At 37.8% G+C, this 16,016-nt stretch overlaps 1 protein-coding gene across 1 annotated transcript in view; it reads left to right on the forward strand.

Annotated features, from left to right (window-relative positions):
- LOC129004648 (short/branched chain specific acyl-CoA dehydrogenase, mitochondrial) overlaps positions 1-16,016 on the forward strand; it is an 87,213-nt gene that overhangs the window by 45,573 nt on the left and 25,624 nt on the right. Inside the window, exon 6 of the mRNA XM_054433225.1 lies at positions 2,164-2,289. Within this exon, the coding sequence (XP_054289200.1) occupies positions 2,164-2,289 (126 nt within the window). The remainder of the gene's footprint in view (positions 1-2,163; positions 2,290-16,016) is intronic.

Genomic DNA, 16,016 nt, shown 5'->3' on the forward strand with positions numbered 1-16,016 from the left:
TTTCATTAACTCTGACCTACAAAAAATCCTTTTGTGGTCAGAGGCAAATGGTTGAAACTCAATACTGGCAAGTGTACTGTGATGCATACAACGCCACATGACTTGGTGCAGTCCCTCAGTGAGAGAGGAGTGAGTGTTGTGCTCAACGGGGAATCTGACTTTGTGTGACAAGTCAAAGACTCTTGGCGCTGTGCTTGATAGCAGCCTCACCTTCTCTGACCATGTCACACATGCTTCGCAGTGCGCGTTAGGAAGGCTGAGAGGTCTGTACAGGTTCAGAAGTCTGCTGCTAGCATCTGCGAAGCTGCGCCTCATGCAGTCACTAGTCCTGTCGGTGTTTACATATTGTCTCCCTGCTTATGGAAACAGCATCTCTGTAGAAGACATGAACCGAATGCAAAAACTGCAAAATTCTGCTATTCGATTCAATTTTTGCCTCAAAAAATTTGAACACATCACTCCATTTAGAGCTGTAGCGGGGATGACAACAGTAGACACTGTTTGCAGGATCATGACGTGCTGCATGGTGCACAAGGCTCTTGTCGTACAGGAGCCACAGTACCTTCTTGAGAGGCTCTCTTTCCGGGAGGAGGTCTCTCAGCGCAGTACCTGCCATGGAAGTCTCCAGCTTCACCTTCCAAGAGTGAGGCTTGAGTTTGGAAGGAGAAGCTTCTTGTAATTCGGCCCTAAGTTGTACAATGACCTCCCCTCTGGCCTAAAAAAATATGCTTTGTCATCCTTTAGAGTTAAGATAAAAGAATTGTACGCCGATGGTTGATTATTGTTATTTATATGGTATTGTTTCTGTTTTGTTACTGTTCTATTTATTTATTCGTTAGTTTAATTATTGTTGTTGAGGAAAGTTGTTCTGAAAAGCAGTTGTACTGAGAAACGCTTGATAAATAAAGGAATTTTTATTTATTTCTTTATATATATACGGTATATACAAATTTGAACGAATGGTGTCGTTGGCCACTGGGGATATGAAAATGAAACAGTAAATTGGTCCCGGGCCTAGGTCTTACACGATGCCACCTATGGTAATAGCTTCTGTATGGAGTGATGAAATAGCAATTATCTCATTTACGATTTGAATGATTTAAGAATGACTGTAAAAATGCACTTAAAATATAAAGGATATATTTGATATCTAAAATAAAAATAGAAATACTATGTAACTATTAATACCCAACCTTAAGCTTAGTATTTTTATTTTAGTTCTTTTTTTTTGCTGCTTTATTTAGTCTATGGGAGCACAGAGAAGTAAGATACAGATGATACATTAAATATGGTACCTACACTTAAGTGGTGTTTAGCATCAGTTGCTGGTGTCAAGAGCAAATTCTATTTGTCATCCCTTCCTCTCTCCTTTCCCTTAGTATATAAAGTATGTAGTATATATATATTACAGTGCTCATGCTGTAGGAAGACCCTATGCGCTACAACTGCTATACAAAAATAATACGTGGTCATCGCCGTTCAGGCTTTCTTGCTCGTTACAAGTAGCCTACATACCAGAGCTAAAAGCGCACGGTTGTCCCATAAGCTTGTATCCTCTGTATCTTACTTCTGTGTGATGAGAGTAGCTAGTAGGGTTTAAGAATTTAAACTGCCTTCTTACACTGTAAAACCAGTAGGGCATGCTTATGTTTTGAATATAAACTTATAATAACCATAACTAATAAGATAGCTCAATCAACTATAACAACTTTGTGAAACTCCTCCAGGTCAATTTGAGTAATAATTGTCTTAATCCAACATAATAACTACTTAACTGTATTATTTGCCAATGATGAACTCCTATAGACAACTTTGTTACTGTGGTGAAAGTCTTTGCAAACTTTGGCTGCACTCACTATTTACTCACTGCACTCAATCAATTTAGTGCCTGTACTATTTATTACCTTTTAAAAAATAGTTGATCTTCTATCTTAAGATGTGTGTCTGGTGCCAATAGGTTTGGTGTTTAGGTAGATATTTTATTTTACATAAACTTAAAAAATAAGGCTCCTGCTGATAATAATGGTAACTAGGGACATAGACTAACCAATCTACTAATGGAGTCTGTTTTATTTATGCTGGGGGTTTGTAGATTCATAACCCAATAATATGGCCTTATCAGACTAATTCTTCTCTTGTATTAAGTTTTCTCTTAATGTCTAGGGATACAAGGGGATTACATGTTTTGCTGTGGAGAGGGATGCACCTGGTTTTGAAGTTGGAAAGAAAGAAATGAAACTTGGTATCAGAGCTTCAGGAACATGTACCCTCCACTTTGATAGCGTCAGGGTAAGTTGTTTTGTTGTCTTTGTATACAACATCAACATGGTTTTTTAGAGTTTTAAATAAAAATTTACTTTTATTCCTTAATAAGTACTGGTAACACTATTTAAAAAACGTATATGTTGACAAGACCTATTTGATTGAGCATAACTTTAAAGATGCTTCAAAACTCTATGACACTTTGAGTGTGTGTCCATGGTGGAAGGAAAAACATCTAGGTGTGATACTCCCGTCATAGGCTGATTTCACCTAGTTTGAAAACTGAATATCACTGATTATAACTGCCATATAAGTAAATATTTGTTTTGATTTGTTAGTTATTTTTTTTATAAATTTTTCTAAATAGTGAAATGGCGTTTCCAATAAGGGTGACGTCAGCAAATGACGGGAATATCAGAGCTATGTTTTTTCTTTTCACCATGGTTTGTGTCAATCACTCTCTTGTGATTTCTGTGACCCGGGTCAATCACTCTCTAGGGATGAAGGCGGTGAAATATCTGATGTTTTTATTTACACAATTTACACAAAAAATTACCAAAAACTAGGTGTTTGTTGGTAAACTTTACATAGTGAATATAAATTTCGATTCAATTTTTGTAAAAGAATGGATTAGAGAAGTCAAACTCTGGATCGGGCAGAGCTGAAAGCAGTTAGTAGCAATACTGCATCTACTGCACTGGAAGATCTTTTGAATTACCTAATTCAGAGAGTTATTTGAACCAGGAGTAGGACTAATACCTCACAACAAATGACACTTACAGCGGTTTAAGGGACAAGACCCATGTTTGTGAAAGCTCGCCCAGTCCCATATGCACTAACTGAAAAAGTATGCATTCTTTCATTGTCACTTAGTTTATGGGGTAATTTTGTGGGGCAGTAGTAGTGGGTCAGTTAACGTTAAAAAAAAAACAGAAAAAACAATCCGTATCCTAGCTGGTATAAAAAGTAGTTAGTTGTAAGACCTTTTTCCCTGAATACAAAATTCTCATTTTACCAAGTGTGTACATTTTGCAGAATATCATGTTTGTAAAATCAAATATTGAACAATTCTCATCTTGCTCATTAACTCACAATCATTACACCAGACTAAGGAATAATTTAGAGTTACCATCATTAAGACTGGCCTCAACACAGCGCAGCTATAAATATTTACAACTCAAACTTTTCAATGCCCTCCCTTCGAAACTGTACGCATCTTGCCTATTAAGTCATCACTGAAAAATGTATTGACCGATTTTTTAAACAGGAAGGCTATCTACTATATCAAGGAATTTTTATCTTTCAAACATGATGATTTTCAGTAAAATTCTATTTGTCAGTAGGACATTGTTTCTAAAGTATGCAACAATGGTTTCATGAACTTTGGTATAATAGTTCATAATAATGTTATTACTGTCAACTTTATTTTAAAAAATGTATTGTCATTTAGTTTTAAGCTGTATCTCACTGCCAATTTTAGCCCTAATTATTTTAATATAGGCACTTACCCAACTTGTTTGCTTGACTATAAACAGTATTATTGCCATCATTATCAATACATCTCAATTGGGAATAAGGGCAAGGGAGAACCAGATCTGCCATCCTCTTACAGACCTCTGTGTATGTTGGATACGGCTGGCAAAGTCCTCGAGAAATTGATCCGTTACCGGCTCAACTCAGCCATTGTTGCTGAGGGGGACCTCTCCCCTCGTCAATATGGATTCAGGATGGGGCGATCAACAATTGATGGATTGAGGAGGTGAAGCAAGCCGTGATGAGAGCTGAGGATTTTAACCACTACTCTCGTAGGGTTGTGCTGCTCGTAACGCTCGATGTGCGAAATGCATTTAATTCGGCGAGGTGGTGCGATATGCTGGGTGGAGAACACCTTCCACGTGCCGGCATACCTTATGCGCATCATAGAGGATTATCTCCGGTTCCGCCTCCTCACGTATGACACTACAGAAGGCCCGCGGACGATGAGTGTCACTTTCTGGTGCTGCCCAAGGTTCCATACTCGGCCCAGACCTCTGGAATGTCGCTTATGACAGCCTTCTGAGGTCTGAAATGCCTGAGGAAACTGTTTTGGTTGGGTACGCAGGCAGCGTTGAGCTGGCTCAGCTAGAGCTAAACCGAGTTATGCATACCATAAACGCATGGATGGCAGACCACGGTCTCTCGCTTGCTTTGAGCAAAACCGAGATCGTGATTTTGACAAAAAACGGATTGACACCATCGTGCCACGGGGGGGTTAAAACCATTTGTTCTGCCAAGTATCTTGGGGTCATAGTAGACAGCAAGCTTAGCTGGCGGGATCAGATCTTCCGTACAGCGGACAAGGCCGCTAGGCTGTTAATGTCTTCGGTCCAGTCCGTACTCTTGTACGGTGCGGAGGTGTGGGCAGACACACTAAATAAGGAGGCATACAGGTTGCGGCTCGCCCGAGTGCAACGTCAGGCAGCACTGAGGGTAGCATCTGCCTACCGAACAGTGTCCGAGCCCGCCGTCCTGGTGGTTGCTGGAGTCATCCCCGTCAAACTTTTGGCGGCAGAGAGAAAGGCAATTTACCGGCGCCGGGGAGGACGAGGCACGAACAGAGGAACGCACCCGCACCTACCAGCTGTGGCAGGAGGGCTGGGAACAGGAGACACGGGGACGCTGGACCAGGCGACGGATACAGCAAGTCCAACCTTTGGTTAATCGGCGGTACGGAGAGGTGGACTTCTACCTCACCCAATATCTGACGGGACACGGCTTTTTTCGGTCGTACCTGTTCAGGATGGGCAAAGCCGTGTCACCCGATTGCATATACTGCCCAGGCATTCTCGATGACGTGGAACATACATTTTTCCACTGCCAGCGCTGGGAAAGGCCCCGCCTGGAGGCTCAACAGTTAGTAGGACTGCTGTCGGTAGACACGGTCATACTGATGATGACGGATGGTGAGGACAATTGGACCTGTGTGTCACATTACATCCAGGGTATTCTCCGCGCCAAGAAGCTCGACCTTGACCGGGATGCGGTGTAGATCATAAAGAATCTAAATGCCAGAAACGGTACGAGCCCTGAGGGCTTAGGTCACATGTTGGCCTTACTTGCAGTAATGTGACAAACAATTCCAGGTCTGTGTCCAACAGAGTAGAGGGGTGTTATGTATTGTAAGTTTATATATTGAAATGAATAGTTAAATAAATGTAAGTTGAAAAATGAGCCTTATTTTGTAACTGGTTTATTTACATTAATTGAATCACATTTTTTTTTAATAATAGATGATTAAATTATTAAATGCATAGCTAATTAAACATAGAGATACAACAGTTTCTTCCCCACTAAATTTGATTCATAAGTCCAGTCTTTTCCGTTGCTTTCTTGTTCTGGCTGATTTGCGAGGAACATCTGTTGAAGCATTGTCATCTGTTTGAGGATTATTATGTTCACTGTGTTGAAGCCTGATTTCTTCATTTTCAAGTTGATCATTGTTATCTTCTCTGCGTTGAAGCCTGATTTCTATATTTTCCAGATCATTGTCCTTGAATGTCACGTTCTGTTGTTGCAAACTGGTATTTTCTTTAGGAGATGAGCTGAAGTGTGTTTTGTCTGTTTGTGTTTGTTGTTTCTGGCACTGATGTTCTCTTCAACTGATCGATGTGTCTCTTGCCAATGTAACCGTTGTCCAGTTTGACTTTGTAGTGCAGAGCTCCAAGTTGAAAAATAACCTTTCCGAACTTCCAGCCGTCTAAGGAATGTACTAATATTCTCTCCCCCACTTTAAATGAGCGGCTTACTTGTTGAAAACCTGGATGTAATGATGTGTTTTTCTTAGGAGGTTTGAGAGCATCTAGTTTTGTTCTGATCTTTTGATTCAAATACAGTTCAGCCAGTGATTGTCCGCATTGTAGAGGTACAGCTCGGTAGCGAAACAGTATGTCTTGAATTTGTGATTTAATATTCTTTCGAGGATCTTCAGCACAATTTTTCAAAGATGTCTTTAGTGTTTGCACATAGTGTTCCGCTAATCCATTGGTTGCTGGGTTGTCCTGGGGCGATAAATTTTTGAAATATGCCTCTTTGTTGGCAAAAATCTGTAAATTCTTGACTAGTGAAAATTGTGGCATTATCAGAAACTAGTACAGCAGGATATCCATGTGTAGAGAATATATCATTTAGAAATTCTATTGTCGTAGCCGTGGATGGTGCGTTTTTGGTTATTCGAACTTCAGGCCATTTAGATTTAGCATCAATCACTACTAGGAAAATAGTGTCCATTAAATGGTCCTGCGTAGTCCATGTGAACTCTTTCAAAGTTTTCCTTAGGGATTTCCCAAGGGTGAAAAACTTTTGTTGGCTGTTTTGACTGTAAAGCGCAAGCTGCACATGATCGAACTTTATTTTCAATGTCTTTGTCAATTCCGGGCCAATAACAGTGGAGTCTTGCGAGTCGTTTCATTCTTACCATTCCTATGTGTGTTGCATGAAGCTCTTCTAAAACATGAGAGCGTAGTGATCTTGGAATGTAGACACGTTCTCCTCTGAATACAATCCTTGATTGGTTGAGTAAATTGGATCATTTGCACCTTCTTTTATTTGTTTCATAAGATCTTTCATTCCTGGATCGTACGCAGTTTCTTTTGAAATTTAATCACTCGTGATGTTGATTGATGAGATTTGAAGGATTGAATTCTGCTCTATTTCATCTTCTTCTTTATTCAATGCTGTGTCGATACCACGAAGTTCCGTTGTTTGAAAAGTCCTGGATAGAAAGTCTACATTTTGGTGTTGTTCTGCTTTCCGATGTTTGATGTTGTATTCAAATCCTCTGAGGAAAACTGCATAGCGTAAAAGTCGACCATCTGTCATTGGAGGAACATTCTTTGGGTGAAATATTCGTGTGAGTGGTTGATTATCTGTTATTAATTCAAACTTTCTTCCATAGAGGTAGTTGACAAATTTTCCAATAGAAAATACAATAGCGAGTGCTTCGCGATCAAGTTGGCTGTATTGGGACCCTGATTTTGAAAGTGAGCGGGAGACAAATGCAATGGGCCTTTCTTCTCCATTGATAATGTGTGATAGTACTCCTGAGATCCCATGTGGGCTTGCATCGTAGGCTACGGATACTGGAAGGTCTGGGTCAAAAGGAACTACCACTCTATCTGAGTCTATTTCCTTCTTGATGTTGATGAAAATCAACTTCTCAAAATCAGCTTTCTCAAAATCTTTTGTCCAATTGAATGGTTTATTCTTGATGAGTAACTGGCGTAGAGGGCAAGTTATGGTAGAATCTGCTGGAATGAATTTTGAATAATAAGTTACAAGTCCTAGAAACTTTCTCACTTCCTCTACTGAATTTGGTCTTTGAATATTGAGGATATTTGACACTTTTACTGGAGACTTGGATATCTTGTTGTTTTCAATAACATATCCTAAGTATGTGATGCTTTCTTGGAAGAATGTGCATTTATTTCTGTTTGAGGTGAAGATTGTTGGTTTGAAGTCGCTCCAGACAAGCTACAAGGTTGTTGAAATATTCATCCAAAGTTGACCCGTAGACAATTATGTCGTCAAAGTAAGAGCTGACACCTGGGAGGTCTTGTAGAACTTGTTCCATTACTTTTTGAAATATGCTGGGTGCAGTCTTGATTCCAAAAGACAATCCGTTGACTTTGTAAGTACCTTTATGGGTTGATATTGTTTGAACACAAGCACTTTCTTCATCAAAACCTATGTGTAGGTAAGCTTTAAAGAGGTCGAGAGTACAGAAAAACTTGGCGTTTCTCAGTTTGTGGAGTGTTTCGTCAATCCTAAGAATTGGATAGTGTGAATCGTACAGTTGAGGGTTGACCGTGACTTTATAGTCTGCGCATAGCCTAAGTGTACCATCAGGCATAGGCACTACAACTAAGGGTGAACCCCAGTCGCACGATTCAATTTTAGTGATGATTTTGTCTTGTTCGAGTTTGTCAAGATCATGTCCCACTCTATCCCGGAGTGCATACGGTAAAGGTCTAGGTTTGAAAAATACTGGTTTGGATTGAGGTCTTAACTTTAGAGAGCAGGTGACATTTGGAATATGTCCTATTGCTGGTGAAAATATTTCTGGAAATTTTGATTCTACTGCAGTAACTAGTTTGTCTGTGTTACTGGAAACTAAGTTTACATAAGTACCGGTATATTTTGGTCTCTGGGTGTCAAGATCGTTCAAGTGGACTCCAAGTTGTCTTATCCAAGTCCTACCTAGTAGAGGGCTGTACATGTCAGGTACTACAAACAACTGCTGTGTAGATGAGCGTCCATTGTATTCAACCTGAACATTAACTAAGCCTAAGGGTTGGAAAACCTCATTTGTGTAAGAACGAAACCTTCTATTTGTACTCTGGATTGTGTTTTGAGGAAGATTAAGTCTATCAAATTAAGCCTTTGGTAGAAGGGTATGAGCTGCGCCTGAATGTACCTCAAACTTTTGTGGTTTCCCATTGATTAGAATAGTTGTGAAAAATTTTTTTGTGTCTGATGAATTGTAGTCAGTTACATTGAGAATTTGAAGTTGCCCTATTCCATAAAGTGAGTTAAGTCCTGTGAATCATTTGGAGTAGTACTTATTGTATTAACTGTAGGCCTGGATTTCTTAGAGATTAGAGATACAGACCTTGGCGTGTCCATCCTTGTTACAGCTTTGGCAGTGAAGGTGTGATAAGTTGGTTTTACATTCCCTGGACGTGTGATTTGCTTTACCACATCTTAAACACAAGTTTCCGATTCCAAGTGTTGCCAAATCAACCTTATTTCGTTTTGTGGAAGGGTGATTTAGTCTGTTGTTAGATCTGTTTTTGAGGTAGGCTGTCGTTCTTGGTGTGTAATTCTGGTGTGTTGGTCTTGTCAATAATTTGTTGACTTCTGCCTGGGACGATGTTTGAGGACTAATAATTTATTTTTGTAAAAAATACAACCGACTTCAAAACGCTCTAAAAAGAATGAAATAATTTTAATAAAGTAAACTTTTGTATAAGGCAAGCTCACGTATTTTAAGTCGGCGCGGCTCTATGATGATTTTTGATACAAAATTGAAAGAGGGTGTCCATATTGCAGGTGACTATCTATAACTAAAGTTGTTAATCTGCATGTATTTTTCATAGTTATGCGTTAAGTGTTATTTTATTACCGTAATCAGAGATCGGCATTATAGTGGTATTAACGAGTATCTTTAAAAAGATTATAACGCATTTAAATGTTTTTAACTTGGAAAAGTAACGTTTTAATACTAAACTAGCTGCTTTTCCCTATCATAATATCAAACTAAATTGTTTTCCTATTCATATAGAACATTTGTGTGTGTTATTTTCATAATGCATTTATTCTGAAGTAAACATAAAATACAAGAAAATATTTCCTTTAATATATATACAAAACAGTTCAATATGTTTTTTATATATTTATATTATCCAGCTACAATTTATTGATTTTCAAAATACACACACAATATTTAATTTCAATCATATTTGCAGTTTGAGCAGCGCCGACTTGAAATATGTGAGCTTGCCTAATACAAAAGTTTACTTTATTAAAATTATTTCATTCTTTTTAGAGCGTTTTGAAGTCAGTTGTATTTTTTACAAAAATAAATTATTTCATGATTTTTAAAACTGCTTGAGTCACCTGTTCAGGTTACATAATCAATGGGTATGAAAATAAACATTTTTAGATATTCCTTAAGAAAGAAAGAGTTGTCCATTACATTAGGCCTAATGAAAAACTAATTGTCTTTTCTAGATACATTGAAATGTCAGACATCATCGTTTCCTGCAATCGGTGTACTTCTACATTATAAAACGAAATACAGTAACGTCTCAAGCCTTTTGGAACAATATGAAAGTTATTCCCCAGCCACCAGCACTAAAAAATCTCTCAAAAGTGGAAAATTGGTCGTTAACACATATAGTACCTTTGGAAAATATTATATGAAAGATTGGTTCAGCTAAAAGTGGTGTAAGTCATGCAGGGGGGTTTTGTTTGCTCAAGATGTAGCCTAGTCGAAATTGCAAATCATCTTCCTCTAGGACTTCCCGAAGCAGGCATAATAGTATTGATATGTTATAGTAACTGGGTAGAGAATATTAATACACATTCCACATCTGCAAATGAAATATGTACTGTATAAGAAAGATTGGTTCAGCTAAAATTGTGCAAGCCATGTAGGTGGTTTTGTTTGATCAAGATATAGCCTAGTCGAAATTGCAAATCGTCTTCCTCTAGGACTTTCCGAAGCAGGCATAATAGTATTGATATGATATAGTAACTGGGTAGAGAATATCAATAAACATTCCACCTCTGCAAATGCCTGTTTAGTAATTAAAATATTTAACACTTTTAAGACAATTGACGATTATGTACTGTCACACTTCTTAGGTCGTGTAAGGAATAATTGCATTTAATTTATATTTAGACCTGTTTTACGAATGCTTTGGTTTTCACAATACACCTTTATTTGTCAATATCATACAGCTATTCACTGAAACATATATGTTTTTGTAAGTCAGAATATTCAATACTAAAAACAGAATTAATGTATACTCAAATCAGGTCAAACGTTAAAATACATTTTTTATAGTAACCAAAACAAAATGCATTTTTCTTAATGTAATTCATTTAGGCTCCATGGCAAAAAATAGTTTATTGATCAATATGAAGCAACTGTTTCATGAAGAATTGTCTGTAGCTTAATTTTAAATGGTTTCAACTAACAGCTGTAGGAATGTTATTATTATTTATTGCCTTCTCTGCACAAATGTAAACAATCTGCACAAATGTAAACAAAATAAATGTTGAATATTTAAGGTTTTCAGAATTTTTCACCGAAACAAATATTATACTTAAACATAATTTAAAAGGTACCAAATAGAAACTCTCCTGGTTATTTTGGTGGTGGAACCACACTGATCGGTAAAAGAATCACAGAGAAATTGGTGAACATAAATAGAAAAAAAAATCGCCACAAACAAATTGAGAACCTCCTCCTTTTGTTGGTAGTGGGGAAGTCGGTTAAAAAAGTTGTTCAGAGTTGCACTGTCTATTTTCGAAGCTTCAATTGCTATTGCCTTTTCTATGGCAATGTCAAATGTTAAGTCCTTGGTTTAGATTAATTGTTCTCTAATTAAAGAGTCATGAATTCCCCTGATAAACTGTGATCTTAAGAATAAGTCAGATACAGATGCTTCACATGATGTACAGGTAAGTTTGCAAGTTGCAATTTGTTTCCTAAGAGCTGTTACATAGTCTGTTATTGATTCATTTTGTGCCCGGATTCTGGATAAAAACTTATGTTGTTCTACAATTTCGTTGGTTTTTGGAAAGTAATTGTCTAATAATTTTGTAATTTCATCATAGGTTTGCTTATTAATACTTTTTGGAGCTGAGAGTGAAGACAAAAGGTCATATGTTTTAGAACCTATACTATCGAGAAAAAGCTGGGCACAAATAGTTTTATCATCAAAAGCATTCTTTATCTTTATAGACCATGAGCCACCAATATGAAACCCTCCCCCCCCATGGGAATTTAAGACTTATACTTTTTTTTGTTGGTATTACCTACCAGATAGGGAATTCAGTTGTTTGCCTCTTTTAAGCGTATTCCGGAAAATAAAGAAAAACTGTTAAATTTAAAAACTGTTTTATTTAAATTACAAAAGGGTAGCCTGTGTTAATTACTGGTGCAATATTTGTTATGGACTTCTTCAGTACCTATGTATTCAAAGGCTTCAAATGAAAATAAAAAAGTTAATAAAATATGCCCGCTGCAGCAAACCTGCAGGCAATGCGGATTCCAAATTGGCCTGAATTGATTTTCAATTAAATCTATTTAAATAGGCCTAACATTAGATTTAACGAGTAGCCTACCTCTAGGAAAGAGATTTTAAGAGATTCTATTTAAATTAAACTAGGTGGCGTTCGCAGAGGCATCCACAAAATTGAGCGGAGTCATCAAGGGTTCATATTATATGGTTTTTGTCATACTGCAGTAAAAACAGTCGTTTTTAATGCATGCGTTGCGAGTCTAAAGTAGCATTTTTACTCTTTAAGGAGTAAAAATCGTTTTTAGCCTCTATGGAGTAAAAATCAGCTGTTGTCTACTCAGTTGTAAATTTCTATTGTAAACGATTGCATGTATCGAAATATGTATCGATTCGTGCTTCGTAATCATTTTAACCTACAGTCTACAGTCTCTTCCCATAGCATTTTAGCATTGCAGATACATTAATCCATTCTCACACTCAACACTGCTCACCTTTACTACTTCCATCACCACCCCCTACGTCGTGGACCTGTTTCCCTCTCTTGCTATAGCATTTTAGGATTGCAGATACATTAATGTAATTATCAAAGACAGTTACCACACTCTGTACTGCAAGCCTTACTACTTCCTTCACCATTTCCTACGTCATAGACCTGTTTCCTTCCCTTCTCATAGCATTTAAGTATTAGATACATTTATCTAACTGCCTTTTTTAAACGGCCCCCTACTCTGCACTGCCAGTCTTTACTACTTCCTTCACCACTTCTTACGACGTGGGGCCTGTTTACTTCCCTTCTCATAGCATTTTAGGATTGAAGATACATTAATCCAACTGCCACCGACCATTCTCACACTATGCTCATACTTTACTACTTCCTAAGCCACTTCCAACATCGTGGACCTGTTTTCATCACTTTCCATAGCATTTTAGTATTTTAGATACGTTAATCTAATTGCCACAAACATTGCCCACACTCCGCACTGCTAGCTTTTACTACTTCTTTCACCATTTTCTATGTCGTAGGCATGCTTCCATCCCTTCTCATAGCATTTTAGCATTGCAGATACATTAATCTAACTGCTACAAACGGTTTCCAGTTCCCACACTCCACACTGCTCACCTTACCACTTCCTTTTAACCTCTTCTTACGTCGCGGACATGTTTCCCTCTCTTCCCATAGAATTTTAAAATTGTAGATACCTTAATATAATCGTCATAAACCATTCCCACACTCCGGACAACTCGCATTGACTACTTCCTTCACCACCTCCTACGTCTCGGACCTGTTTCCCTCCCTTCCCTTAGCATTATTGGATTGCAAATACCTTAATATATTGGTCATAAACAGATCCCACACTTCGGACAGCTCGCCTTTACTACTTCCTTCACCGCTTCCTACGTCACGGACCTGTTTCCCTCCCTTTCCATAGCATTTTAGGATTGCAGATACATTAATCTAATCGTCATAAACCGTTCCCACACTCCGAACAACTTGCTTTTACTACTTCCTTCACCACTTCCTACGTCACGGACCTGTTACCCTCCCTTTCCATAGCATTTTAGGATTGCAGATACCTTAATCTCATCGTCATAAACAATTCCCACACTCCGAACAACTCGCCTTTACTACTACCTTCATCACTTCCTACGTCACGCACCTGTTTACCTCCCTTCCCATAGCATCATAGGGCTGCAAATACCTTAATCTAATGGTCATAAACAGATCCCATACCCCGAACAGCCTTAACTACTTCCTTCACCACTTCCTACGTCGCGGAACTGGTTCCTTCCCTTCCAATAGCATTTTAGGATTGCAGATACCTTTATCTAATCGTCATAAATAGTTCCCACACTCCGAACAACTCGCCTTTACTACTTCCTTCATCACTGCCTACGTCACGGACCTGTTTACCTCCCTTCCCATAGAATTTTAGGAATGCAGATACCTAAATCTAATCGTCATAAACAGTTTCCACACTCCAGACTGCTCACCCTTACTACTTCCTTCAACACTTCTTACGTCACGGACCTCAAGCTGGTGTCGTCATTTGATTATATTTATGATCCATACCGTTTCTGTTCTAATATCTGTGGAATAATGCTATCAGCTATTTCTTTATCTACTGCATCAAAAAGTCAACAGCTGATCATATGTCTTTGTTTATGTGTCAAATACTGCTTTCATAAGGATAACATTGAAACTTTGAAACCCAGTGGGGCGGAATCCTGAGAGACTTTTTTAACGCCATATAGATGTTGGCACTCACCGATATGGTCTTTATCACCAGGCAAAATTTGAAAACGATTGATTCAGCCGTCTAGGAGGAGTTTGCGTATTACGAAATGCACAAGAGTCGACGTATAAGAGCTTCGCTCGCTCCGCTCAATAAATTTTATTGAGAAATTTTAGACGTAAATTTTACTGGAATGTAGGCTAAGGTTCTAGTAAAATTAACGTCTAAAACTTTGTTTTCCTCATATCAAAATCGGATTTGCGACAGTAATTTTCTTTTTTAAATCTCTTTAAAATAATGGCTGATTGATATGGGTTGCCTTTAAAAAAATTTAAGTTACTCTTAGCAACCCTGTTTGTGGGTGGGGGGTGAATCTCTAAATATCACCAAAAAGAACCTTACATGACCCTTGAAACGTGTATTGAAGCTTGTTTGAATTTATGCATATTTGTGCTGAGACCATTCACTATTTAGCAGGTTAACCTGTTGTTCCTTATTTTTACCATTAGCTAGGATTTTTTTCCAATCCCGTGGGATCTTGATTTTGGACCTCTCATTAAAAACGTTTCTCCAAATCCCCTTCTCTCTTTCAATGTTTTTAATAGATACATCTAAATTGGTATCCGTAATAAAGTATATCCTGCTGAATTTCGGAAAATGGCTGAAGGCAATCTGTGCTAGTTCACCAGAGGTTTCTGGAATATTAGTAAAAACCTAAAAGTAAGCCATACCGTCAATTACATACATACATTCTTCAATCTTGGAAGGCTCGTCTACTACATACCCTTGTTCTCCAAAGCATGGAGCAGTTTGGCCTTTTCTGTTTTTGTTGGGCATCCATCGGCAGTGGCTAATGCCCATGGTCCTGGATCTAATGGGTATGTCATCAGCTTCTCAAGGTTAATATCACGTTCCTGGGACAGCAGTAAAACTCCAGAAAAATATTTCTTTTAGCTCTTATCTCAACTAATCTGTTTGCATGCAGCTTTCCCTAGATTATCTACATTAAGTAAATTGTCTTCCACCGATTCGGGTACAGGTCTTCCAGCTGATAAACAGACCATCTAGGAATTCTGATCACGGTTTTCAACTTCAAGCAGAATAATGCATTGTTCAAAAGCATCAAGTACAGTACTTGCAAAATACTTTGCTCACTTTCAATTCATTTTATTTGCTTGCATGTCACTGTGAGAACAATCTGATGACTTCACCATACTTGCATTTTCAAATTCTAACTAGAGGACCCATGCTGCTCTGCAGCGTTAACATAAATATAATATCCGAGAAAATATCAAATTCCTGATTTTTGATTGAGCAATACAGTATCTTGAGCTTAACTGATTCAAACGATCAATAGCTCAAATTAAAGCCTATAATTGACTGATATTTTGAGTCTAAAACATATAAAAAACGTAAACAATACTGGAGCTATTGATATTCATTCATAGAAAAACCTTATAATTTTTTTTTTATGTTGGATGTTCACCTTGCGTTTGCTTGAAACCCGTCCGATTTGAATAACTAATATCTTAAATGCAAGCCGGTATTTCACCGAAGGTTCTTAGACCAAAATATATCGGGTTATGCAATTATAAATGGTAAAATACCGTACAATTTAAATTGAAATACGAATTAAAAAATATATCAAATCTATGTTTTTTGGTCGAGTAATAAAGTATATAAATATACAATGATGCTTGATGTGAAATATATGTGTGCATACTACCAATTT

This window comes from Macrosteles quadrilineatus, unplaced genomic scaffold, assembly GCF_028750875.1.
Source record: "Macrosteles quadrilineatus isolate MER2022 unplaced genomic scaffold, UCM_ALF_1.0 Scaffold_1__1_contigs__length_201487025, whole genome shotgun sequence".
Lineage (NCBI taxonomy): Eukaryota > Metazoa > Arthropoda > Insecta > Hemiptera > Cicadellidae > Macrosteles > Macrosteles quadrilineatus.